Consider the following 26,226-nt stretch of genomic DNA (forward strand, 5'->3'; position numbering starts at 1 on the left):
TATCATGGAGCGTATACTCAATCTCGGCGGAAAACTTCTTCTTGGGTTCAGTGAAAAGATGGTCCAGAGCAGTCAGGACACGAAGGAGCTTATTCTGCTCTGATGCGCCCGGCGAAAACTTGGACAACGCAACTCCTTGAATCTCGGTGCCCGTCGTAGCCTTCTTGATGTGCGGCAATAGCTCATCTAGGTCGAGCACGATGCGTTCGCTTAGGGCTCTGGCCTGGCGAACCAATTCTTGACCGAAGATTACCTTGGTCCCCGGAATCGACGAAAGGTTCTTGATGGCAGAGATGGTGTTCTGGAAGGTTTTGGAGCTGCACTCGCGAGCAACAAAGATCTTGACAACCAGAGTAAGGTAATGAGGCGGAATGACGGGAACCTGCATCTGCTTGCCCTTCTTCTGATTGGGATCATCAGCCGTCGCCGATTTGGAGGTCTCTGGCTCGGGCTTTTTGTTTTCCTCCGATTGCAGGGCGTCACCAGACTCCACGGCGGTGGACGACTCAACGGCTGGCGTCGCACTCGCTGTGGTTTCGACTGCACCGGTGGTCTGATCATTGGCATCAGTTTGGGTCGAAGCACCTTCAGCAGTCGAGGCCGTCGCGGCTGCCTCGGCTGCCTCGGCAGCCATCTGAGCCGCGAACGCTGCCTCAGCAACCTTTTTGTTCGCAAGCGCCGCCTTTTCGGCAGCCTCTCGCCGTCTGCGCTCGATAGTAGCGAGCGGCACCGTGATTTTGTTGAGCAAGTCTGCCAGGTACGCCATGACTACCGAGCTTTCCATAACGAGCTCGCGGTCAAGCAGGCTGAGAAGAGCATTGATGGCGTACTTGTGAGCCTTGTAATCTTTAGCTTTCCCCTTCCTGCTAAGCATGCGCTTCAGTGAGGACCCAACGCTTTCGTGTTCGGTAAGGAAGAGCATGGGAATGTGTGGGTTCTTCGTTGAGAGGTCCTGCAGCAAATCAAGGCACTGATGAACGACCAGTAGAGGCGATATCTCAGAGTTTGTCTGGGCGTGGCCAGAAGTCGTCAGGGATGTCAACGTTCTCTTGAGCCCCTGAGGAGTCTTGGGGTCCGCATCCTTATCCTTCGGCTTCTTTGCCTTGAGAGAAAGCTGGCTGAAGCTCCTCTCCACAGCGTCCATGTCTGTACTGCCTTCTTGAAGGATAAGGAGAACAGTACTGATGACTTCGAGCCTGTTCTGCCTGTTCTCGCAAACATCGGCGAGAACGCTGAAAAGATAGTTGCGGATAGATCCGTATTGAGAAATGAACATGAGACGGAGCAGGGTGGCGATTCCAGGCTTGTCGAGCATCTGCACTACCGTCTTGCGTTGGACCTTTGTCTCGGCTTCCTGACCAGGCTCTGTCAGCTGCTGCGCCGGCCTCCGCGCGATACCAGGAGGGCTTCTGGCGTTCCCTGCTCGTTGACTCAGGCGGACTTGGGCAGCCATGTCAGCCGGCAATTGGTCCATGATGTCTTCGCCCTGGTCCAACAAGACTTCGTGGCGCAGCTCAGGCGGGAAGGTCAACAAGATGCTTGCAGCATCCATCTCTTGCTCGGCGGCACCACCAGCAGCTTGGCGGCGTTGCTCTTCTCGTTCGCGCCGGCGCACCTCTTGGCGTTCCTGCTGCACGATCTCGCTGCGCATCTCTTCCGGCAATGCATCCAGGAACTCTTGGAAGACCTCGGTCTGTTCGCCCGCTGCCGCATCCTCGCGTGCCTGGGAGCGCCTAGAGCTCACGGTCTGCGCGATGACCTCCTCTCTGAATTCTTCGGGGAGTGCTGCCAGATACTCAGGGTCGATGCCAAGCTCCGTGATATCGACCTCTTCGCCTCTGATCGTTGTGACGACCCGAGGGACATTGGCTGGAGGCACCGTTGCCGACTCAGTAGCGCCATGCGATTCAACGCCTTCCATTGCTTGAGGGTCCGCGCCAGCTGTGGGAGCGTTGGAATCCGTGGAACCCAGCGCTTCAGCCGTCAGCCGCTGTTGTGCGTCGCGCTCCTCGGCTTCTTTCCGCTCACGCTCAGCCTTCTCCTCAGCCTCCTTGGCTTCCTTAGCCTCTCTTACTCGCCGTTCTTCTTCCTCCCGCTTTTTTCTTTCTTCTTCACGGACACGTCGCCTCTCTTCTTCCTCGGCCTTGGCTTTCTTCTCATGCTCGAACGCAGGAGGAATCAGCTTTGACAAGATGAGTTTGAGTAGTCGCTGAGCTTTGTCGATGTAAAGAGATCCTCCAAACACCATTCGGGCCTCTTCCTGATATCTCTCGAAGGTGGAATCCGGAGTGAAAGCAACGGCCTGCTGGGGTTCATGGTAGGTTCCATCTCGTCGAGCATCGCCTCTTGACTCACGGGGGACAACGTGGTATTCTCGAAGTTCCCCACGCCCGTTCTGTGTGATTGAGAGCTGGACAGACGGTTGTCCGTGTCGCATGACAGGTAAAGAAGCAACGATATCGTTCAAAATTGCCATGGGGCTGTCCATGAGGCCGCCATGACGGCCAGCGCCGATTCCAAAGGCGTCCGGAGGGAAACGCAGGCCGACCAGACCAGGCACTCCAGGTGGGCGTGGTGAAGGCTCCGCGGTTTGGTTGGTTCGACGCAGCAAGGGGTTGATGCCGTCGTCGGCGTTGCTGGGGGCCGCGTTTGCTCGAGGACCACGTGAGAAGTAGCTGCGGAAATCTGGATTCGCGTTAGCATTGTAAGTCGACATGAGCGCCTCAACGTCGTGGAGGAGGACATCGATATGAGGCAGTAGCGTGGCGGGAGACATGCCTCCGAGCGGGTCACGCGGACCACCAGCCAGGATGGCAGGCGGGAATGGACTGCGGTGTCCGGCATGACGATGTCGATGTCCATGGTGTGCATGCGGGAACGGCTCCACCACAAGAGTGTCCCAGCCCAGTTGGCTCGGGACGTTGGCTGGGGGGGCTTCATCATCTGGCTTGTGTTAGTTCAAATACAACTTCATGGCGGAAATGACCTACGAGGGTAGTCCTCATCATAAATGTACTCGTCTTCTTCCATGTCTTCGTCATCGTCATCTGGAGCCAGGTTAGCATATCCCACACGAACGGGTCGGATCATGACAAACCGTCTTCATCGCCACGATCGTCCTCAATGTAGTGTTCGCCAAGTCCCTCCATGTCTTCGGGGTCGAACTCTCCATCAGGGGCCATGACAACAGCACGTGTTAGGTTGTCAAGGATCTCTTCGGGTCCCAGGCCGTGCATATGGGCTTCGTCGAGGTCTTGGACCTCGGCTCCGTAGTCGAGTTCATCATCGTCATCCTCTTCCTCGTCGTCTGACTCACTCTCCCAATCAGAGGCACCGTCGTCGTCGATAGGATTGCCGTCCTCATCGAGAATCTCTTCAGCGATATCGACGCGATCGTCCATTTCCTCCATGTCCTGGGAGTCCATGTCGTCACTCATCTCATCGTCATCGTCCTCCATATCATCGTCGTCATCCATTACAACCTCGACGACTCCAGGGTCCCCATGGAGACCCTCGATCTCACCCATTTCACCGAGCTCTTCGTCGTCGTCGTCGCTGATGCCGTTGTCTCCATCATCAGAGATCTCTTCCTCCCCATACTCGAGCTCGTCGCCGTACTCGTCGTCATACATCTCTTCATCATCGTCGTCATCTGCGAATGAGTTAGCTCCGTGGTTTCCAGTTGACTTGGCAGAAGATTCCATACCTTCTTCATCCTCAGACTCGTCATCGCTGCCACGGGGCTCGAGCATGCCCAATGCCGAGTTCCGATAGAGGTCGGGAGTCTCTTCCCTGTCGTCGTCTATGTCAGACATTGACGATGAAGACGCGATCTCATCGTCCGCAACGTCAGGGAGCGTCATGGAAGGATGACGTTGGAGCGACTGACTTCTTTGGCGGTATCGGTGAGAACCCGTAGGACCCGGAGCACATGCTTAATGGCACGTTTGACCCCCACGTGATTCAGATCAAGGTCGGCAATAGACCAAGTGAGCCTGTCCAAGTACCCCTTTTCGTACATCATGCGGCGGAGCTGAGCCTGCGAGCGAGCCTGCGGAGATCCCATGCCTCTCGTGGCGCCCGGGGGATCGCGCTCCTTCTCGCCAATGACTTGATTCATTAATTCAGCAAGGCATTGCATTTTGGTGTATCGGGTCTCGAGGGGCTCCTCAGGCGTGGAAGCACGCTCGTACGCTTTAAGAACAGTGTCCAACGCAAACTTCCTGACGAAGAGAAGATCCGGATCATCGTCGTACTCAAAGCGCTCGCGGTGCTTATCGATGGCCTTTTCGCCAGTTTTGGTCATCAGAGCCACCAGGACTTGCTGAGCCTGGTTCGAGGTCGCCATTTTCTTCTTGGCAACAACAGTGTCAGGATTCTCGAGGCCGCCCTGGCAAAGCAGATCATGAATCAGGTAGTTCAAGACGCTCGAGCGCGGCTTGACCGGAGTATTTGTCTGCAGCGGTGCACTCCGTTTGAAGTCGATAAACTCAACCTTGGCTCTGTTGTAGCTTTGCAGAAGCTCCGCGAGACAATTAAGCAGGAAGCAACGGTATATGAAGATAGGATGCTCATCGGCCTTGAATGAAGGCTTGGACTTCTTGTCTTTGCTGTCCTTGGTCTCCTTAGCATCAGAGCTTGCTCCGGTATCTGCAGTGTTCTCCTTGGCTGCAGGATCAGAGCTCGTGGCGGCCAGTGTCGTCGATGCCGCTTTCGAATCCTTGGGCTGGATTGGCTCCTTGTCCTCCACCTCTCGGTAATTCAGTAGCTCGCAGAGTAAGAAGTGGACGACTCCGTCAGGGTTCTCAATGATTGGGCGCGCTACCGTTGGCTTCGGAGCATCGGTCATCTCCTTGTCGCCTGCTTCAGTAGATTGTTTGACGTCGTGAAGCGACAAATCCTCCGTTGCCTGCACCGTAGGCTCAACGCTCTGATCCTGTGTTGTCGTTGCCACAGAAGCTTCGGGCTCCGTCTCCTTGAGAGCAATGTAGTGGGCCCGTGCGGTGCCCTCGCTGACCGGGGACCAGCGGGTCAATCTTGTCATGTCGTTCGTGATCTCAACGAAAAGGTCAGGGGCGCGGAGGGCGACGGCAGAGAGATTTCGAAGATAGGTCGTCACATCGAGGTTGCGTTGGTTGCGTTGAGGGTTATCGAACAGGCTCCGAACTTCAGCTCGCATAATCTGTTTTGTGGTTTCCTCGTCCTCAACGACGTGCCTTAGGATGATCATGATGCACCCAGCCGTCTTGGTGTCCTTGAGACGGTTCACGCCGGCGCCGGCAAGCTGCTTTGCCATGACAAATAGTCTCTGGAGGTTCTTTTTCTCGCCGACTGTGCGTGCCAAAGACCTCTTGCGAGTGAGAACAACAAGGACACGAAGGACAGAGATTGCAAGAGTGTCCTCTTGGCCCAGCCTTGGCAAGATGTCAAGGATGCGTTCTAGCAGGTCACTCTGCTCAGCGTCAGACAGGATAGCCTCCGGCTTCTCGATAACGGCTGGTTTGATAACTTCATTCTCCGAAGTAGGGGCTTTCCATGTGGCCTCGATTGGCTTCTCGTCATGGGCCAGCAAGATTTCAACAATGAGGAGAATATAGGGGATCCAAGGGGGCAGGTCGTCTTTGGCACGTGTTGGCGAAAGCTTCAAAAACCCGACATAGGTCGATACGTTGGCTCTCAATGTATCAATGTTACACGTAAGGAAAGCGTTGTCTCGGAGAAGAAGCGCAAAGAGGTGAGCGTACGCGGCGATTGTGGAGCCATTGGCGTCGGATTCAACCTCATCGGAGTCGAAGGAAAGAGACGTAATCGCGCTAGTCAAGGTCTCGCCAACATCCTCGCGGATGTCCTGAGGGAAGACCATGGCACTGATCAACTCAGACACCTCTATAGCTGAATGAGGGTGCGCCCGAACTATGTCCAGTGACCTGGAGATGAGTTCTTTGCGGAACTGTTCCCGATGGTCGTCGAGCGTCTTCTTGGCGGTTGCACGAGGATCTATTGTCGGCTGTGCTGACTCGTTGGCTTTAGGGGGCAAATCAGATCCTCCAGCTTTCTGAGAACCCTCGCCAGCGTGATCGTCATCTTCATCATTCTCTTCGTCTTCGTCGTCGTCGTCGTCGTCAGATTCCTCAGAAGACGGACCTTCGAGCTCGTCGAGAACAGCGTCACCAAGGAGGTTGTCTAGCTCGGGTGGTGCATCAAGAGCCATAGGTTCAGAGCTGGGAGGAGCGCCCTGCTGGCTGGATTGACGTGACGGTTCGGGCGGAGGGGCGAAGTAAGCATCCTGCGCAGGTACAGGGTTTCGCGACCCAGCCGTGCCGGCTGCGTAGGCCCGGCAGTACTCGGTGGCGGAGTTTTGATTGCCGTTGGCTCGATAAACGGCCTCACGCGCCAGGTCGTCATCGTAGTCTCTAGAGAGGGCGGAGAGCGAGGTCTGGTGTGTGCGCCAGTTGAAAGCGCTGGGAACCCTCTTCAAAACGTCAGACGCCTGAGTACTCGATTGACCAGACTCATCGCTCCCGACAGCCACAATTTTAAGGATATCGATAACCCTGCTTAGAGTTTCTGGCTGCGTCTTCTCCATCAATGCGGAATCCCATATCTCACGCACGACTGGGAAGATGGCCATGCGAGCGTCAAGCACCATTTGGTTGGACAGTGGTGCCTCTGGCCGGGGTCCTGCAGACCGGGGGATGAGCCCGAACTGAGTAGCGGAGTCTGCCATGGTCTTCCCATCAACAACAGTGGCAAACAAATCGAGCGCTCTCTTGAGGCCGAAAGAACATATCTTGGTGGCTGCACTGGGCTCTGTTCCGCTGCTTTGATCGGCTGCTCTATCAGCGAAACGTCGAGCCATGGTCGTCAGAATCTCTAGACCGCCCTGCTCAACAAATGCCAGATACACAGGCATGATGATCTGAGAACCAGCTCGGTCACTCGATCTAGGAGTCGCGTCAATCAGCATCTCGCTGAGTGTGTGAAGCATGATGATCCAGTAATGGTAGTCTTTGGGCGTTGCAACCTCAACCGCCATCGAGGGCTTCAACTGATCGATTATGGTCGCTGACAGCCCCTTGGCGAGATCGATATGATGCTGTCGCGAAAATGTGTCCCCGCCGCGACGAGGCAGTATTGCCTTGCCGAGTTGCTGGAAGAACGGGAACGACGACGGGACCATAGAATGAAGAACGACTCGCAGAGTTTCGAAGTTTTTGAAGCGGGCCGTGGCTTGTTCTTGCTTGGTAGGCCGCTTAGGCTGCGGAGCCGCAGCGCCCTTGTTGTTCGGCAGCGCCTCTGCCCTGAAGTTCCCCAGTAGGTCATCAGGCAAGAACGTCTCCTCATCGTCGCCGGACGGAGACGCCGGTACCGCGGGTCGACCGATGATTGCCAAGGCTTCGTCGATTGCACCGACTTTCTTGGCCCACCAGTGCTGGGGGAGTACGTTGTGTACTGCGCCTTCTTCTGTGAGACCTGCCCGTAGAAGAGGCCCGATGGACTTGATCAACTGCAGGTAGTAATCATAGAAGTTGATGGGATAGAGCGACACCGAAGATGAGGAGCGCGGTGAAGACGGGAAACACTCGTATAGTGTCTTCAGGAAAGACTGGGCATTGAGCAGGGCTCTGACAACCTTGGTTCCTGTCAAGATCTTGTTTCGCGTCGTCGTGTCCCATGAGTTTGCGTCCTCCAGCGTTATCGGTTTTTCGGACAAAACGAAAGGGGCAAAGTACGGTCGGCCGTCGTTGTCAGTCGCAAACGACTCGAGCGAGTCAAGTGCCGCCTGTGCCCGCTTGAGAAGCGCTGGCAACCCCAGGACGGGAGAATGGTCAACAAGCTGAGAGATCACTGAGAAGAGCTTACGCGAGGCGTTGGACTCGTTGAAGTCGTAAGGGAGACTGGGCAATTCAGCAATGTCGAGCAGCAGCTCGATGCCTCCGCGCTGGACGAAATGGGTCTTCATCGTGTTGTTGGAAAGGTAGGTGGTGAGGAAGAGGCCAAGTGCATGGACATAAGGTGTGATACTGTCAAACGCCGTCGCAGCTGGCTTCGAGGCTTCCTTGCTGGACGCTGAACTGCTGTCTTCTTCCTTTGCAGTCACTGCTCCGTCCAGCATGTCAACATCCGCGTCATCGGTGGAGGCTTTCTCCTTGCCTTTGCTATCGCCAGGCGGAGCTGAGAGATGACCAAGAAGACCATGGTCAGCAGTCAAGACGTTACCATTTGCATCGTCAAAGACCAGCTTTGCTCCCCAGCCAGACGTCTCTGCTTCGTCTTTGCCGAGGAATCTGACTCTTGCCACCATGTCAATAACAGCATCCGAGATGGGACTTCTCAGAGCTGGATGATGCCGGCACAGCTCATCAAAACTTTCACCCACACTACTGGCGAGGTGTTGCTCGCCCTCAAGACAATTAACGTGTTTCGGGCTTTCAAACATCTCGAAGTAAGACTCGAACGCGCGCGATGACACGACCATTCTTAGGCCAACGTTGTTGAGGGAAATGGAATTGAGGACTTGCGGCACAACGAGCATGGCGTCTGGGCTCGTCAAGATCCCTCTTGCGAGCGGACGGTCCCTGCCAGCAGCCAGCTCCTCCTCTGGTGGAGGATGAGGCTTATCGTCAGGCTCAAGGGTAACCTGATCGTTGTTTTCTTGAGGCGCGTCATCCGCTTCACCAGCAGCGTCTTCGCTGCCGCGAGGGGCCACTGTCTGCTCGGGTACAGGGCTGCCGGTGACGGATTCGAGGAAACTTACGATCATGCGAGACTCCGCGATGGCTGCGAAGCTTGTAGGGTCGTTATTGATAAAGTCGCTGAGAACAGTAACAGAGTTTGTCCACAGAACAGAGCCGAATCGCTTAGTGTGCTGCATGATCTCCCTCAGACTGGCCAACAGATCAGACTTGTCCACGAGGTTCCGCAGGAGGCGGTCCGTATTGCCTCCGAGACTGTAAGAGTTGGTCATCATGTGGTGCATAAACTTCAACAGCCACTTAAGCGTTTGCTGGTGGTGGAACGGAATATCGTAGTCGACGACGGAAGAGTGGTACTCAGATTGCGTACCACGGCCAGCGTCAGCAAGTTGGGTGCCTTCTTTGACAGACGTGACTAGAAGTTCCGAGATGGCGTCCAAGCCATCACCGTTGAAGAAGGCGTGGAAAGCGTTCTGGTAGGACCAGATGAGTCCATCTATGAAACTCAAAATAGTCGCATGATTACGCTGAGCCACATTGGATCGCGTCTTCATAATCTCGACCAAGACATCCATCAGGCCAGCGCTGACCATCTCTGCGCCAACTCTAGTGGACATAGCCAAGTGCTGTGTCAATGAGAAGAGGTCTTTGCGCCACTCGTTGACCTCGGTGGACTGGTTGTACTTGTCGGCCACCTCATCGTCCTTCATGCCCGCGACTGCCTTGCGAATGACGTACAAAAGAATGCCGTGGTTGACGTTGGCATTAAGGGCGGAAAGCACATCTTGATAGCGAGCCTGGAAGTAGGAAATAGCTTCCAGTAGAGCGAGTGCAATCGATTGAACCCAAAGAGGCACAGGTTGAGATCCAGGCGATGTCGGATGAATTATTTCGGCCAACTGATAGACGAGCTGGTATCGCCGAGTTTCGTCAATATCCTGACGCATGACCTTTTCCATGAACACATTCTCAGGGTGGATATATGCCAGGTTCGTGATAGCCAGGAGACGAATGGCTAGAGCCTGCTGGCGAGTCTCAACACTGCCTAGGAGCGCCTTGGCAATTCTGACCCTATTGAGATATTCGTATCTGGTGTGTGGTGGAGCATCGGCAGGGCAGCGGGCAAGTAGGTCGTAGATAGAAGACGACGCCACCACAGACTGCGGCAGATCAAACACCTTCTGGCTGGATGTGGCTTGCTCGCTTACTGGGGCAGGAGAGCGAGACACGGTAGAAGGCGAGGCTTCGTCGCCTGGTACTTGCCGGGCTGACCTCGGGGTTTGTTGAGCAGTACCACCCATCGTAGTACTGCGCCGCAAAGGTGTTGGTGTGCTTGGCAGGTTCGTCCCAGCAGAGGTACGATCCACGGCACTGGAAAATGGATGGTCTTTGGTGTCTGTAACGGCAGTGTACGAGATCTTGATGTCACCCCAGCCGTTCCATTGACCAGGTTCCGAGTTGACGATGGCACTGAGATCGTTGGCAAACATGGGTGCTGCGTTCTTCTGCCCAGTAGTGTGGATCTTATCCTTGCCCTTGGCAGCGGAACCGGGTGTAGCAGATGCAGCAGCATCGGATAGGGAGATGAGAGGAGTCTTGACGAAGGGGGAGGCTAATAGCTGTACACGCTCGAGGGCAATATTGTAGTGGTTAGCCAGCAGTGCAGTGCTGACATGGCGGGAGTGACTTCCGATGCGTTTGACAGAGGCCTGGTATCGTTTGGCCAGCTCGGAACCGACTCCGAGGGTTGCGATGATGACGGACAGGTCTGTAGCATGAAGGAGGTCGTTCAAGTGGTTGCTGCTGGCATAAATGCTTCTGTTACCGCAATGCTCCAGCAGGACACGCGTGAACTTGAGGATGGCCTCGATGAGCTGGCGGTCACCTTGCTCGCCATAGCCCTGCTTGCGCAGCCGGTCCATATCCCATACCTCCGTGCCGTACTCTTCCACTTTGAGGCCTCGATGAAGTAACACCTCGCAGCCTAGATCACCGGTTTGAGGGCCCTCGTTCAACTTGTATGTGACACTGAAGCACTCGAGAATATTGTCGAACCGGTTGAGTAGCGGGATCCAGTGGTAGAGGTCGCCCCGTGGGAACGGCCATCGTGTTGGGAAGGTGGCGATGTGGTCGGGGAGAAGTGGAAGTGGTAATGTGCAAGCCGACTGCACAAAGTCTTTGAGCCAAGGAGACTAGAAACTGATTAGCTCATGTTGCAAGGGTTTGTTCAGACTTGACTCACAAGAGTCTCCTCATGCTTCGGCTGCATCGTCTTGGTGATTTTCCCCATCTTCAGAAATGGGGCGGCCAAGCCGCGAGGTTAAACGAATGCTCCCCCACCGCTACAGGCCGTAATGTGATTCTGGAGACGACAGCTTGTTCCGGTAGAGGAGTGTCCAGTGCTTGGACAGCTCCGAGTGTGGCGTGGGGATCCGTGATGAGCCGACAAGGCTGAGAAGGTGGGAGGGGAGGAAGAATGCCCGTGGTCGCGAGTGCAGCCTCGTTCGCTGATCACCTGGAAGGAACAGATGTAGTCGAGCGGTCAAAGGAAATGCGGAGTAGGCCGTCAGGGTATCTGAGACGAGAGACCGGGGGGAAATGCACTTCGTTGGAAAAAAATGTATCAACTACCGGTCATGGACTATGTCGTTGCAGAAACGGAGGGTGGTCGAATCGGTGGTCCGGATCGCTTGAGAGCTTGGATCAGACAGGCAAGCTCGAAGCGCTGCAGTGCAAGTACTAGTCGCGCGAAGAGTTGTGAATCGCCCGACGTATGGACTAGCAGGCAGGGCCAGAAAGCAGATGCGATACGAATGAAAAAAAGAAGACCCTGGTAGCAGCAGGATCAGCTTCGTATTGCAGTAATCTGCCGCGATAGGAGGACGATCAGTGTTGGGTCGGAGGGGAAGGGTGGTGTTTGGGTTTGGTGGAAAAAGCAGAAAGCTGCAGGCAGGCGCGGACTGTGGCTGTAGGCGCGGTGAGGTAACTTCAGTGGTGCCAACAGTGGCAGTGGCAGCCCGGTAGACAGATCCGTCGCGATACAGTGGGTCCTTGCGTAATTCCTGACCGATGGATGCTCAGAGGTCCAACGTCTGACAAACTGCCCGCCTTTTGGCGCCCGTGCAGTGTAGGTGGTACTGAGGTTGACGTGGTTCAGAACCTTTGCCAGATGGTGCCAGCTGTCACCCGGTCCACCTCCATGTTCGTATTCTTCCGTGGTCTTCTCACCTCCACTGAGATGCCTTAACCAGACATGTGGGGGGCGTCGTCCTTTGAGGTGGTGCGGTTAAGATGGCCATCACAGTTCTCCTCAGTCTTCCTCGTGCCGAAGAGGACATGCACTTCATCTGACTTGTCGATAGTCTTGCGCAAAACGGAATATCCTGGGATTATCAAGCCAAGTTGCGACGCTCCAAAAACCTGGGCGCAGAGAAACCGAATGGAGGTACTGACACCAACATGCAATGGATATGTCACTACCGCCCTCAGTCACTCATTACACCAGAGGGAACATCCCTTTCTAGTGGGGCTTCGATGAGGGCGAACACTGTAAAACGCAATCATCTGGAATGTGAAGAGTGACATGGCCCCTCGGGACATCCGCAACTGGAACAGCAGCAAAATCATTCCTTTTATCACACGGCAATGTCGGGAGCAGCACAAAATACCAGAGTCTTCTCGAGGGAGGGCCTCTCTTCAAACCACAGACACTACAACTTTCAGCTGCCGTCAATGCTCCTTACTACATACTGTTCGTTTGGTACGCGACGCGTTCTAGCATCCCAGCCCGCATGATGTCCGTAAACCGATAGCCAGACAGCCTACATGCGTCCAATTTATGGATGATGATCCACAGCGTAGATGCTTTCATGACCACATCTGAGAAAGAGAGCCGTCCTTGTAGTGCAAAAGGCATGTAAGAATAAATTGAAGACGCCAGACAACAGGATTTTACCATGGTGTCCAGTCGAGAACTGTGCCCCTGGCCAGCCCATCGTCAGTCGACAGACGAGGGTAGTTTTTCAACTTCTTCGGGTGGATATCTGTTCAAGAACTCTGTCAGCTGCTCAGCTACCGTTGTCTTTCTTGAGTTTTCTCACGTATCAGGTAAAGCAGGTAAGTATAACCTCAAGGTGCTGGTCGGCCTTATCTGGATGCCCCGAAGAGGCTTAGCGAGGGGCAGGCTAGCTGTACCCAGGCTACGATAAGACCTGACGTCATTCAGTCACTTTCGCACTACGAGCCGAAGAGCTCGAGTTGCGGATATTGTTTTTACTAAGGGTATCGATTATATTTGGCTGTCCTCGTGTAATACTGCCAGGTATACCTGTTTGAGTGGTCTTCTTACGAGTCGGGTTTCCAAGGAGTTCTGTTGCACCTCAAAGTCTCAAAATTCTTGCGAGAGGACTTTCTTCAGTCCTACCATCTCCTTGTCGTATCCGTCAATCTTCCTCTGACTCTTGTCAAGCTTGTTCAGCAGGTACTCGACTCGGGCTCCCGCCTGTGCTGGCTGTTTGGGAAGTGCCCCCAATAGTGCAAGCTCGTTCTCTACCTTATCGATTGTCTTCGCTTCGACCTTGGCCATCTCTGTCAACACAGCAAGATCCATCTTAGCCCTCAGCACGGGGTCACCAGCGAGCACTTTGAATGCTGCCTGGTACATGGGCTTGCCAGCCGTGATGGTCTGCGGCCTGCCGTAATGCGTCTTAACACTGATGAGCTCGGCGTTGGTCAGGCTCTCAAGCGCCAACTCGCCACTCGCTGCCCTCGACGTCTGCGAGGATGCAAATGTATCCGATAACAAGACCTCGTTGTAACGTAGACTTTGCTGTGCAACAAGCGATTTGATGAGGTACCAAGCTTGCTCAGTAGACCACTTCCTTTCTTCAGCATCAACCTTGCCGCCGAGCAAGTACATCTTGACGATTTCGGTTGCACTTTGGTTGATAATGTCGTCGACTGCGTGTTTCGGGCTCTGTCCACCTCTGATGCGCCGGGCCAGGAACTCGAGATCAGTAAGGCGACCGCCAAGAAGGTCTATACAGTCGTCAAGTTCTGAGAGGTCGGACCGCGGGGTCTCATGTTGTTTCTCGCCGTCGCTGTCCTTTTGCTTCTCGTTATCGTCAACTTCCAAACGGCTCGCGACGAATTTCTTGGCCACGTCCGGGGAGAGATCACCGAGGGCAACCTGTCTGTACACCCTGTCAGGCATCACCCTCGATAGCGACTTCGAGTACGACGTGTCGTTTGTGAGGAATATGACGTGAGCCACATTGTTCTGCACAAGCATAGCAGCCCATTGGGCCATCTTCTCGTAGATGATGCTGGACTCTTCGTTCTTGTGCAGGAAGTTATCAATGACCACAACAGGCCTCTTTTCGGGGTGGGCATCGAGGTACGCGTCATCCGAAAGGTCGGCATCTTTATCGTTCTTGTGTCGACTTGCAAGTGAAACATCTTTGAGTGCCGACGCCGCTGTGTGGAGTATTTTGACAACCTGGGTTTCGAGGGTCTCGGAGAAGCCAGACTTCACTCCAGTCGTGCTCTGTACAGCCAGGTCGACCAGGCTGCTCATGCTGTTTGCCCATGAGAAGACTGGACGATATCCTACAGCAGTAGCCATGTTTTTGATTGTGCCACCCTCGCCCCTAGCTTCCACGATCGGCTTGCAGTCGATCACCAGGACATTCTTGCGCCCTTCAAGAGTCTGTTGTAATACAAGCTCCTTTTTGCCGGAGCCTCGAGGACCCTGCACAACGATGAATGTGTCGGAGCTTTCCATTAGCCAATTCTGGATTTGTTCGATAAGGTCTCGGCGGTGGTTCCACACGGCGCTAAATCCTGCAGAGTCTGCCTTTTTGTGCCCAAAAGAAAGCAGGTCTGTGGTCTGGGATTTGACCCATCGATATAGTCTGCTGTCAGTCAAGCGGAAGGCCCGCTGGATGTGCGCCTTGACAAAGAACTGTCGGATGGGGTCAAAAATGGCAACCGTGATAGCAGTGACCAATCCTAGAACAATTGGAATCACCAGTCTTGGGTGGCTAGAGATCCAATTCCAGATGCTGTGTGCCTTCACCTTCTGTTCATACGAGAGACGCAGCTTGGTGCCAGACTTTCCGCCGCCGAGTGCTTCGCCTACGAGATATCCGTGCAAGCAGTTCCTGGCCATGATTGCGTCCCTGATAAGCGCAAAGTCGAGGTAGGCGAACTTGGGCAAAACTTTCGAGTCGTTGGGTTGTGAGGTGATTTCGGCAATTTTGCCATATTTCCGGAACAGACTGTATAGTTCTTCTTGCGACAGCTCGACGGCTTCACCTCCAGGGTCCTTGGGTGTAAATTCAACCTTGAGTCTTGACTTCGGGAAGCGGTAGAGATCCTCTAACCAAGGCGCACCTTTGACGAGGCCCAACTTGACGCCGCGAAAGGGATTAAACCAAGGTTTGATGGGTGTTGCCTCGAGTTTCTTCGTCAAAGAATCTATAGACTGTCAGTCACATGCCTGAATTGAAAAGCTAGAGCCCATTCTACCTTCGAGGTCTTTTGCGGAGACTTCCGGTCCATGACTGACTTTGACAAAAACACCGCCATCTTTCAATCGAGGGAGGATCTCCGTGACCTTCATGGGTATGTCTTGAGGAATGGCCTTCTTGACGAGATTGATCGGGTCAAGCAGACCCAAGCTTGAACTGTCAAAACGCTTGAGGAGATCGGCAATGTCCTCATCGCTCTGCCATGGTCGTCGGAAAAGGAAGCTCAGCTTGAGGGGAAAGAGGTCTATTGTGAAGCACTGTTAGCGTCGGAAGCCTCACGAGAAGTACCCTGGTAAACTAACTATCGAAAAAAAGAATGGATTCGTCCTGAGCCGCGGTGATGTGGCCGGATTTCTCTTTGCCTGTTAAAGTACTGTCCCAAGCACGTGCTATAGGTGTTGCACTGGGTACTCCCAATGGAAACCTTGCGACGTGGGATCGAGGTACTACTTGCGAGTGTCGCAAAACCGGTATGTTGGGCCGGGCCAGTGGCCGTCCCATGAATCTACTCGGTATCATTTCGTATTGGGTTGCTGGACATCATACCACACAGATCGAGGTTGAAGACGCATGTCCTGGGGGAGCTGGAAACGCTCGCAAATTGGCAACGCGAACGCGCTCAGCTTAGCTCCTCGGATCATTCATGTGAATGAGGTCATCGGCTATCCCACGGTCGCGGGCAGCCCCCACCACAGCTTCCAAGCGGGTCCCGGAGTTAATCCGCCCCGTGCATCTGCGCTGCATGCCAAGAGTCATGTCGTCCAATCCGTGATCTTGAGTTGGAGGGTTCACATTCGTGACCACGAGACTCTGTGATACGCTTTACCCCTCTTTCGACGTACAAGGAGCTACACCTATCTCCCGTACAATCCATTGCACTACAAGTCATCGTATCTGTATAACCAACATCAATCATCAATCAACATGGGCTGGCTATGGGCAACACCATCCCCTCCGAAAACTCCTACTCCTCCAACAGATAACGCGACGAGCGCCTCGAGAACGGCTGCTCCAGCCTCAACGGAAACTGCCAGCAGCGATGTTGACCCCGAGATCCAGAAATTCCTCGATCTGTTCAAGGCGGAAAGGGAGTCAGAGCCAACAGCTCCCGAGCAATCAACGAAGGCCGAAACACAGCCGACAGCGTCCTCCTCCTGGTTCACACTGAAGTCTTCAGCAACCTCGCCATCACAAGTAGAGACGCGCAACGCCGCAGCGCCAGCCCCCAAGCTCGACCCCGTGGCTGAATCTCTCCTACCGTCAGAAATGTCTTGTCGCCAGGCGTTCGACATGGCCTTCCACTGCCAGTCGATCGGCGGGCAGTGGAACGCCATTTACCGCGAGGGCTCAATGCGCTCGTGCAGCGAGAGCTGGGATGACTTCTGGTTCTGCATGCGTGTCAAAGGGTACACCGGCAAGCTGAAGGAAGAAGCGATCCGAGAGCATTATCGGAAGAAGGAGCACGAGAAATATGGCGCCGGCAAGCCCAGTAGTGAGGATGTGTGGAAGGCGAGACCGACAAGGCTCGCGCCCGAGACGGCTTTCTCTACAACACTAGAGGATGCCAAGGTCAGTGACGAAGAATGGCAACAGGCGGAGATGGACAGGCGAAGGAAGATTAGACGGCAGCTGGGAATTGATGAGGGTGCTAAGGTCTAGTTGGGAGAGTCGACCATACAGGGCTGCGAATTATTAGCCTGGGTCACGACAGAAATTTAATGATATACACGGATGTCTCTTCTCTGATTATTCATTGGCCCAAACCATGGTGTATGGAAGCGTGAAAGCTATTGCACCAAAGGGAATGGCACTATTCGCGTTATCAGAGCATGCACGCAGTAGTCAAAAGCAGTTATGTGTTTTAACTCCTTGTATTGGGTTGCATATGGCAACACCGAGATTCATTAAAGTACAACCAAACTGAGAACCGTGCTTTTTCCGTAGTCGTAATCGTGAAAACGCAGAAAGCAATGTCTAGTCATGAAACCCCAACTTCGTCCGTGCCGTGAGATCCGTCGCGTGACCACTCTAGGAAATGAAAGTGCTTAGGGTATCAATTTAGTCGACCTCCTCGACGGTGGGACCGTCGTCGTGGGTGGCGCCAGGGCCGCCGGGACCGCCAGGTGCGCCACCGGGCATGCCACCGGGCATGCCGCCGGGGGCACCGCCAGCACCGTAGAACTTCATCATGATGGGGTTGGCAACACCTTCAAGCTCCTTCTGGCGGTCCTCGTACTCCTCCTTGGTGGCCTGCTGGTTCTCATCGAGCCAAGCGACGCACTTGTCAATCTCAGCGGTGAGGGTGGTCTTGTCAGACTCGTCAAGCTTCTCCTCAACCTTGGGGTCGCTCAGGGTGTTGCGCAGGGAGTAGGCGTAAGACTCGAGGCCGTTCTTGGCAGAGACACGGTTGCCCTCAGCCTCGTCCTCCTCCTTGTACTTCTCGGCCTCAGCAAGCATGCGCTCAATCTCCTCCTTGGACAGGCGGCCCTTGTCGTTGGTGATGACAATCTTGTTGGACTTGCCAGTGCCCTTCTCGACGGCGGAGATGTTGATGATACCGTTGGCATCGACATCGAAGGTAACCTCAATCTGGGGAACACCGCGGGGCGCGGGAGGGACACCAGTGAGCTCGAACTTGCCGAGAAGGTTGTTGTCCTTGGTGCGCTGACGCTCACCCTCGTAGACCTGGATGAGCACACCAGGCTGGTTGTCAGAGAAGGTGGAGAAGACCTCAGACTTCTTGGTGGGAATGGTGGTGTTGCGGGGAATGAGCTTGGTCATCATGCCACCAGCGGTCTCGATACCGAGGGACAGGGGAGCGACATCGAGAAGCAGGATCTCCTGAGTGGACTTGGAGGTGGTGTCGCCAGAGAGAATGGCGGCCTGGACGGCAGCACCGTAGGCAACAGCCTCATCGGGGTTGATGGACTTGTTGGGCTCCTTTCCGTTGAAGTAGTCGGTGATGAGCTTCTGGACACGGGGGATACGAGTGGAACCGCCAACGAGGACGATCTCGTGGACCTGGGACTTGTCGATCTTGGCATCGGACAGGACGCGGTCGACGGGCTGGATGGTGGAACGGAAGAGGTCCTGGCAGAGCTCCTCGAAACGGGCACGAGTGATGGAGGTGTAGAAGTCGATACCCTCGTACAGCGAGTCAATCTCGATGGAGGTCTGGGCGGAGGAAGAGAGGGTACGCTTGGCACGCTCGCAAGCAGTGCGGAGACGGCGGAGAGCACGAGCGTTGGCGGACAGGTCCTTCTTGTGCTTACGCTTGAACTCGTTGACGAAGTGGTTGACGAGACGGTTGTCGAAGTCCTCACCACCCAGGTGAGTGTCACCGGCAGTGGACTGTAATTCGTTAGCAGAATGTCCATGAGCAAAGAGATAAAGGGGGACTATTTACCTTGACCTCGAAGATACCATCCTCGATGGTCAGGAGAGACACATCGAAGGTACCACCACCGAGATCGAAGATGAGGACGTTGCGCTCACCATCAACCTTCTTGTCGAGACCGTAAGCGATGGCAGCGGCGGTGGGCTCGTTGATGATACGAAGGACGTTGAGACCGGCGATGAGACCGGCGTCCTTGGTAGCCTGACGCTGAGAGTCGTTGAAGTAGGCAGGGACAGTGATGACTGAGCATGATGTTAGTATCAGTTTGGAAGCAGTAGAGGCAGAGTGCTGCGAGTTACATACCAGCGTTGGTGACGGCGCCACCGAGGTAAGCCTCGGCGGTCTCACGCATCTTGACGAGGACCATGGCAGAGATCTCCTCAGGAGTGAACTGCTTGGTCTCGCCCTTGAACTCGACCTCGATGACAGGCTTGGTGGCCTTCTCGACAACCTTGAAGGAGAAGTGCTTCATGTCGGCCTGGACCTCAGAGTCCTGGAACTTGCGGCCGATCAGGCGCTTGGCGTCGAAGACGGTGTGGTGGGGGTTCATGGCCATCTGGTTCTTGGCGGCATCTCCGATGAGACGCTCGGTGTCGTTGAAAGCGACAATGGAGGGAGTGGTGCGGTTACCCTGGTCATTGGCGATAATATCGCACTTGTCGTTAGAGTAGACGGCAACACACGAAAACGTGGTACTGTGGTAAAAAGTTAACTTCTGTGTCTCGTGCGCCAGGAGGCAACTGCGTGAAAAAAAGCTTACCCAAGATCGATACCGACGGCCTTGCCAGGAGTCGCCATGGCTGCGGTTGTGAATATGTGCGGGATGTGGAGAGAAGGGGTTGGGTATCAAGGAACAAGAAAAAGGCTGATTCAGAAGGTGGAATGGAGGAAAGAGGAAGTTGGTTGAGTGGTTGCTTGTGTTGTTGATGAAAAGTGGTCAGGGTAAGTGTAGCGGTTGGCAGCGTCGAGGATTTAAAAGTTTCGGGTGCAGCGCCCAACCTTCCACAGCGTTCTTTCTACTTCCAAGGTTGCCCCACCAATGCGCATTCGAGCAGCTTCAGGAAACTGCCCTCTTTCTCCCCGATTTCAGGCCCAGAAAACTGTCACAGGGATTTGTGTCATATTGCGGAGACTACGGAGCACATTGAGGCGATATTTTGGAATTCTCTGACATTGTCCTGGTAATGCTGGACACTTCCAGCACCTGTGGACCAATTCTGAAGCTCAGTGCGAGCTTCCCTTGACATCATGGTGGCTCAGGCGGGGTATTACAGCTGGTACATTCATTTCCTACTCCCTGCACGCAAAATCAAAGTACCTTGACATGAACATTCCAACCCCGCCATCGTCATCAGCCCAACTTTAGCAGCCCCTCATTGAAATCTCAGACTGGGTGATATCATTTGGCGCTCTCTTGGTGCTTCTGGTGCATTCTACAGTTAGTGAATTGTTATTTTTTTCTGCCCTTGTTTCCCTACGGCCATGTCCCGGCTTGTTCGTTGCATTAAGCTTCTGCATTCACTGCGCAGGCGTTTTTTTTTTGTGAGATTCTGTTGTGCCATTGTCTTTTACGTTCCTTGGTGGACGCTTCCAGAAAGGCGATGAAAAGTCTGACCGCCTCGACCTACAAGTAGGTACCTAGGCACCGAGCAAGGGAGCTTGGGTTGCTGGGCCACGAACGACTGAAGGTGGGGGGCCTGGTGCTTCGGTGGGGCCGACGTCCGTTTGCAAATCGCCAATGGTTAACTCAGGACAATTGTGGCGGGCCTACTAGGATGCGTGCGGGTCGTATGCCGGTTCTGCACCTGTGGGTCTTTCCCGCGAATACAGCCTTCTCATCACGTGAAGAGGTCTCGAACAGATTCCAGCTCCAACCCACGAGACTGGAACCACCCCCGCGACAGCCACGCGGGGGCCAGGCATACTTATGTACGTCCCCGCTGTTCAGTCTCTGGCTTATACATCAGGCTTTAAATATTGTCCGTGTAACCAGTGTAACATGGTCTTGATTCGCTCTGGAGTTATGGCTTGGCTACAAGCCTATTCTGTTGGCTTTTTAGGTCGCTTCATAGCCTCTCCCGAAGTGGACAAGGAGCTCAGACGGTAGAGCAATATACTGGCACAAATATCAGGGTCAATTGACTTTGTGTGATATCTCTTGTTCATCCACTCACCGCTTTCTTGGCCAGTAATCCTCATTCATTATTTCCAGCGTGCGGTGGGTGAGCCTCCCTCCAGTGCCGTCTGGAGTGCATACATCACATGGCCTCTCTCGGGAAGCCGGGCCACAGTGTCTATTTTTGTGGATGAGCTTTCAACTCATGTGGTCAGCTGAAACAAATTACAAGGTATTAACTTACAGCCGTTCTGTTTTGAGTCGTCCATGGCTGAGAGCAAGCTGTCCGGTCATAGTCGAGCCGCTTTTTGTGGTCAGCAAAGCCTTGATGTATGACCCGCACAATGGCTACCAGGACGAGTCTCAACCAAACCACCATGTGGACCATATTTGAGAAGATGAAAGTACTGAGAAGCCACGTCCACTGCGAAGATAGATTAGGGTTTCAAAGGCTCCCTAGCTAGTTATCGTCAGTGGATCATTGTGCATGAAAGCCGCCGTGAATTGCTACAGCAGACAGTCATCCAAAGCAGCGCCCAGAAACTGGTTCAACTTACAAGAGGCTGGAAGAGAAAGGGCAGCAACTTCCCAAGGCAGGATAGAAAGAGTCAGCAAGTATTCAAACTCCAGTGACATATCAGTCGAGAAGCCCAAAGTGAGCGTTAAAAGAAGTATATTCTCATTCATGATATCATAGTAAGGCAGTAAGCCTCCAGGCAACTCCATCAAATGCCTACGTACGACGCTATCATGGTCTCAAAGCAGATCTTCCTTCCAACAGCGTATATATGGTTCCTCCCCGTCTCTCTTTACCCTTGCATTCAGTGGAAATCTGCCTCTACACGTCCATATCGGACGCCATCGACCTTGAGCTCGAAACCGAGACCTGCGCTGTCGACTATCATTTCTAGCGTGAAGTCGAGGTTGTCAAACTCGACACCCCTCGTCGTTGTCAGCCTCGTGAATAAGCTTCGCGGCACGGCGTTGAGGTCCGTCGTTAGTGTACACACGTTGACGAGATCCCGCCCGTAAGCGACCGGCGGCTCATCAGCCTCGCACGCGATGAGATCGTCCGTGACAACAAGGCTTTGTCCAGGGCGGAAGTTGCGCGTGTAGTGAAAAGCAATGGGAGACACAGGTGAGATGGCCTCGCCCTTGGCAATGTGCCACTGCATGCGATCGGAGACCATCCAGCGTTCCCACAAAGGTGACCAGTAGCGCTCGCTGACGGAGTGCTTTTCGTCGTCATAGACTGTGGCATACGAGGTGCCGTAGTGCATGCGGGCCTTGCGCGATATGACCATGCTGCCCTCAAGACCACGGAGGACGGCGCCTCGTACAACGGCTGTCCAGGCGTAGACGGGTTGCATGACCTCGATGGAGCCAGCCTCGGTGAGGGCCGTGGCCGTGGCGTGTGTCGGGCGTTCGGTGTAGGGGGGCGGGGCAGCGCTCGCGAAATGCGTCTTGAGACGACGGTATAGATAATCGCTCTGGCCAAAGCCGCCGACAAGGATGATGCCGGAGACGATACCGCCCTTGGAGCGAAGGTCGCGAACCTGGCCCTGGACGAGGTCACATACTTCCTTGACAACTGGCTCGAAGATGTCCTTGACCTGTTCGGCCGTCATGACGAGGAAGCCGCAATCGAGGCCTGCTTCTTCGTCGTCGGGGAGACCGGGAAAGCTGCGATGGATCAGAGAGTGCTCAACTCTGTTGGGGGGAGCGCCACTCACGGTACGTTGACTTCATGGTGCTCGTCTTCGTTGAAGTTGCGCTTGACAAACTCTTCAAAGTAGCGCAGTCCCATCTGCCAAGTTTTCCCCTTCTTGACCTTCATCTCATCGAAACGGCTGTGTCCGATGCGATTGCGAACGTGTTCTTCGAATCTGTAATTCAGAAAAGCGCTACCACATAGACCACCCGTTCCGACAGCCGACTCTTCGACCTGAAGCGGGTTCAGAGACATGATCTTGTAGGCAATGAGACTACGTACACGTCAGATTTCGACCTTCCACGCATCGCAAAAGACTTACTCGACGGTTCCGCCACCAGCATCGCAAACAATGAAATTGTCATTCACATTCAGGTGGTTCGGCTGGATGGCCTTGAGCGTGTAAACTGCCGCCGCTTCGGGTTCGCTGATCATCTGGATCTCGGACTTCTCGCCCATACCGGCCCGCTCAGCGGCCTGCAGCGTCGTGTTCTTTGCCGCGTCGGACCAGACAGCGGGGCAGGTGAGCACCCAATCGACCTTGGTCGAGGCCATGAAGGACTCGCCATAGCGCCTCGTCAGGGTGTCCATGGTGTGGGCGTAGATCTGTGTGAGATAGTCGCTCACAGCATCGATGACAGTCTTGTCATAGCTGCGCAGCTGTGCGGCCGTGTCGAGGGGGGAGACGTAGAAGGGAAGCTTCTGAGACCGATCGAGGAAGAGCTTGATGCAACGGAGGCGCGACTCCTCGGGGCGGAACTGGAAACCCCATTTGATTGTCGGATTCCCCTCACCGCCGGAGCCTGACTGAGATGCTGGCGTCTGACCTGGGCCTGATGCTGGCGTGGGAGTCGACGAGGATGACACGGAAGGCGAGGTTGGAGTAGAGGGAAACGTGTAGGCGATCTCGGTGGGCACCTTGTCGGAGGTGATGCCGTTGCCTCCTGGCCATGTCTTGATGATCTCAATGTCATCGGGGGTACCAGTGTAGACTGCGGCGACTCTGCGATGAGCGTTAGCGAGGGCTCGCAGCCACGCGCCTTCATAAGCATGTCCGTCGAAGGATGGCCGTGTGGGCGCGCAACCATAGCGAGACTCACCCTGAGAAAGTGGTGCCAAAGTCCACGCCAACGATGAGACGGTCAGCAGGAGGAAGAAGCTCCCTCGCAGGCTCTCTCACGGGGCCATTGATGGCCTCGGTCGAAGAGGGTGGGGTATAGTTCGTAAAGTAGTTTCTGCTGGCCTGGTTTCGCTGACTGCTGGAGCTCGTTCGAATGGGGAGATTGAGACTCATGATGGCGGAGGCCGAACGCTCGAATTCGACTACCTGGACCACACCATAATCTGGAGGTCTGAGAGGTCGAGTTATTGTAGTCGCGCGATGCAGTGTTGTAGGCCAGGATTTGTCGCGTCGGTTGTGTCGATGCTGCGATTTGGGTTTGACCGACGTGATGAGGCCAGATGAGAGATGAGGCCAGACGGGTTTTGCCGTAGTGCGAATCGCGGGGTTATTGCAGGTACAAGGATGCACGATGCAGGGCAGACGAAGAAGAGGTACAAGATCAGGAACAACGAGGACAGGGTAGAAGACGGATGGGGAGGTGTCCCAGGTCAAGAAATCGGCCGAGGAGGCCTCGTCTAGTGACGAAAGAGGTGGGTAGGCCGTCGCGAGCTGTTGCTACTCTCTTATTCTGCTGCCTGGCGATGGCTGGACGGGTTCCTGGCAGACGTTCCTTCAAGAGCTTCAGGCTAAGACAAGACATACGAGGAGGGGGGAAGAGGGAAGGCTGCACCCACCCACGTTGACCACTGGCATTCAGGCTCAGCACTCTCCGTCCCCACTACAGGTCCCCGTAAGGCACTTTGCACGAGGCAGCAGGATCAGCCCTGTCAGCCTGAGAGGATCCCTGGGGAGTGCTGACGGTTGAGTGGCCTAGGCTAGAGCCGCTGTGAAGAGCTGAGCTGATCGTGCCTTGGCGCACATTACCTTAGCGGATCTTTTGACCACTCGATACAAGGGTACGTGTGGCATCATGACGATAGGCGAGGTGCCTCCAACGTGCATATATCGAGGCCTGATATGCCCCTCCAAATTTTCATCTAAGCCATACACAAAAGCCCTGGACTGCCGCGGGGCAACAAATCTCCTCTCACTCGACTCATCAGCAGTATAAGTGCCATACCCAGTGGCGCTCCACGTCTTCGATACCCGTTCACCGTCCTGGATAGTACGGGAGAAGTTATCATCATTGGCAGGATCTAAACTCAACTGGACTGGAGGCCTTGCTTCAATATGGAAGAAGACCGGGCGTTGACAGATCTCGGCATCGCCGCCGACATTGAAGAATCTCAACGGCAGCGAGCAGAAGACGAGGCACCTGTGGTCAAACAACCCAAGAAGCGGTTCGTCGGTCGCAGGACAGCCGCCGAGGCTGCAGCCAAGAATGCTTCATCGACAGAAGCCTCGATCGAAGACTCGGGCTCAATACAAGTGGCCAAGCCCCGGCGTGGGCCCCGTCTACTGAATCAGGTCCCCCCCGAGATCCTCAAGGATTCCGCCCTCAACGACGCCATCGCTCTCCTCCCTTCCAACTATAGCTTCGAGATTCACAAGACTGTGCATCGTATTCGAACCTCGGGCGCCAAGAAGATTGCCCTACAGATGCCCGAGGGTCTCCTACTCTTCGCCACCACCATCTCCGACATCCTTACCGAGTTCTGCCCTGGCATCGAGACCCTCATCATGGGTGACGTTACCTACGGCGCATGCTGCATCGATGACTACACGGCCCGCGCCTTGGGCTGTGATCTTCTTGTGCACTACGCCCACAGCTGCCTCATTCCCGTTGATGTCACCAAGATCAAGACCTTGTACGTCTTTGTCGACATCTCCATCGACACCCAGCACCTCCTCGCGTCTCTGGAGCGTAACTTTGCCTCGGGCAAGACCATGGCCGTCGTGGGAACCATTCAGTTCAACGCCACCATTCACGGCGTGAAGTCCTCCCTTGAGAAGGCCGGCTTCCGCGTGCTCGTGCCCCAAATTGCGCCCCTCAGCAAAGGCGAGATCCTGGGCTGTACTTCGCCCCGCCTCAAAGACGATGACGCCGTCGACATGATCTTGTATCTCGGCGACGGCCGCTTCCACCTCGAGAGCATCATGATTCACAACCCCTCCATCCCCGCGTACCGCTACGATCCCTACTCGCGCAAGCTGACGCGCGAGACGTACGGCCACGACGAGATGCAGGGGCTCAGGCGCGACGCCATCAAGACGGCCAAGGGCGCCAAGCGCTGGGGTCTCATCCTGGGCTCGCTGGGACGACAGGGCAACCCCCACACCATGGCGCTGATCGAGGCAAGGCTGAAGGAGCGAGGGATCCCGTGGATCAACTTGCTGCTGAGCGAGATCTTCCCCGGCAAGCTGGCCATGATGGCTGACGTTGAGTGCTGGGTGCAGGTGGCGTGTCCACGGTTGAGCATCGACTGGGGATATGCCTTTCCGAGACCCCTGCTGACGCCGTACGAGGCCTTGATCGCCTTGGAGGTGAAGGACGACTGGGGCAAGGGGGTATATCCGATGGACTACTACGGGAAGGAGGGGTTGGGAAGGACAAAGGCTCTGGAAGTTGGGGCGAAGGCGTAAATACCCGGCAATATCACGATCTGATGAGTATGCCACGTTTGCCAGGACTTCCGCTGGGCCCACCTATCATCGTGGTCACTCGCTCATACTTAATCTGTTATGATGATGCCGCTGTAAATGCTCATACGCC

At 54.9% G+C, this 26,226-nt stretch overlaps 6 protein-coding genes across 6 annotated transcripts in view; 2 read left to right on the top strand and 4 right to left on the bottom strand.

Moving 5' to 3' along the window:
• VDAG_06907 (E3 ubiquitin-protein ligase) overlaps nt 1–11,025 on the bottom strand; it is a 13,035-nt gene extending 2,010 nt beyond the window's left edge. The window contains exons 1-4 of the mRNA XM_009655812.1: nt 10,939–11,025; nt 3,890–10,888; nt 3,098–3,833; nt 18–2,685 (exon numbers count right to left, since the gene is read on the bottom strand). Of these exons, the coding sequence (XP_009654107.1) occupies nt 18–2,685; nt 3,098–3,833; nt 3,890–10,888; nt 10,939–10,986 (10,451 nt within the window). The 5' untranslated portion in view covers nt 10,987–11,025. The remainder of the gene's footprint in view (nt 1–17; nt 2,686–3,097; nt 3,834–3,889; nt 10,889–10,938) is intronic.
• Nucleotides 11,026–13,083: 2,058 nt separating this feature from the next.
• On the bottom strand, nt 13,084–15,745 carry VDAG_06908 (RNA12 protein; the record flags this gene model as incomplete). Its single annotated transcript, XM_009655813.1, has 3 exons — nt 13,084–15,173; nt 15,225–15,470; nt 15,529–15,745. 3 exons carry the CDS (start codon nt 15,743–15,745, stop codon nt 13,084–13,086), a joined length of 2,553 nt encoding a protein of 850 aa, XP_009654108.1.
• Nucleotides 15,746–16,028: 283 nt separating this feature from the next.
• VDAG_06909 (uncharacterized protein) lies at nt 16,029–16,885 on the top strand (the record flags this gene model as incomplete). The annotated part of the gene is made up of 1 exon (XM_009655814.1): nt 16,029–16,885. Exon 1 carries the CDS (start codon nt 16,151–16,153, stop codon nt 16,883–16,885), a length of 735 nt encoding a protein of 244 aa, XP_009654109.1. The 5' UTR covers nt 16,029–16,150.
• Nucleotides 16,886–17,284: 399 nt separating this feature from the next.
• On the bottom strand, nt 17,285–19,531 carry VDAG_06910 (hsp70-like protein; the record flags this gene model as incomplete). The annotated part of the gene is made up of 4 exons (XM_009655815.1): nt 19,384–19,531; nt 18,927–19,318; nt 18,633–18,865; nt 17,285–18,577 (listed from the first exon to the last, which is right to left on the bottom strand). Exons 1-4 carry the CDS (start codon nt 19,419–19,421, stop codon nt 17,285–17,287), a joined length of 1,956 nt encoding a protein of 651 aa, XP_009654110.1. The 5' UTR covers nt 19,422–19,531.
• A 2,029-nt stretch (nt 19,532–21,560) lies between these two features.
• VDAG_06911 (uncharacterized protein) lies at nt 21,561–24,114 on the bottom strand (the record flags this gene model as incomplete). Its single annotated transcript, XM_009655816.1, has 3 exons — nt 23,551–24,114; nt 22,773–23,453; nt 21,561–22,422 (listed from the first exon to the last, which is right to left on the bottom strand). Exons 1-3 carry the CDS (start codon nt 23,742–23,744, stop codon nt 21,561–21,563), a joined length of 1,737 nt encoding a protein of 578 aa, XP_009654111.1. The 5' UTR covers nt 23,745–24,114.
• Nucleotides 24,115–24,653: 539 nt separating this feature from the next.
• VDAG_06912 (diphthamide biosynthesis protein) lies at nt 24,654–26,096 on the top strand (the record flags this gene model as incomplete). The annotated part of the gene is made up of 1 exon (XM_009655817.1): nt 24,654–26,096. The coding sequence occupies exon 1, from the start codon at nt 24,744–24,746 to the stop codon at nt 26,094–26,096; it is 1,353 nt and encodes a 450-aa protein (XP_009654112.1). The 5' UTR covers nt 24,654–24,743.
• Between the last annotated feature and the right edge of the window lie 130 nt (nt 26,097–26,226).

Source organism: Verticillium dahliae, genomic scaffold, assembly GCF_000150675.1.
Source record: "Verticillium dahliae VdLs.17 supercont1.15 genomic scaffold, whole genome shotgun sequence".
NCBI lineage: Eukaryota > Fungi > Ascomycota > Sordariomycetes > Glomerellales > Plectosphaerellaceae > Verticillium > Verticillium dahliae.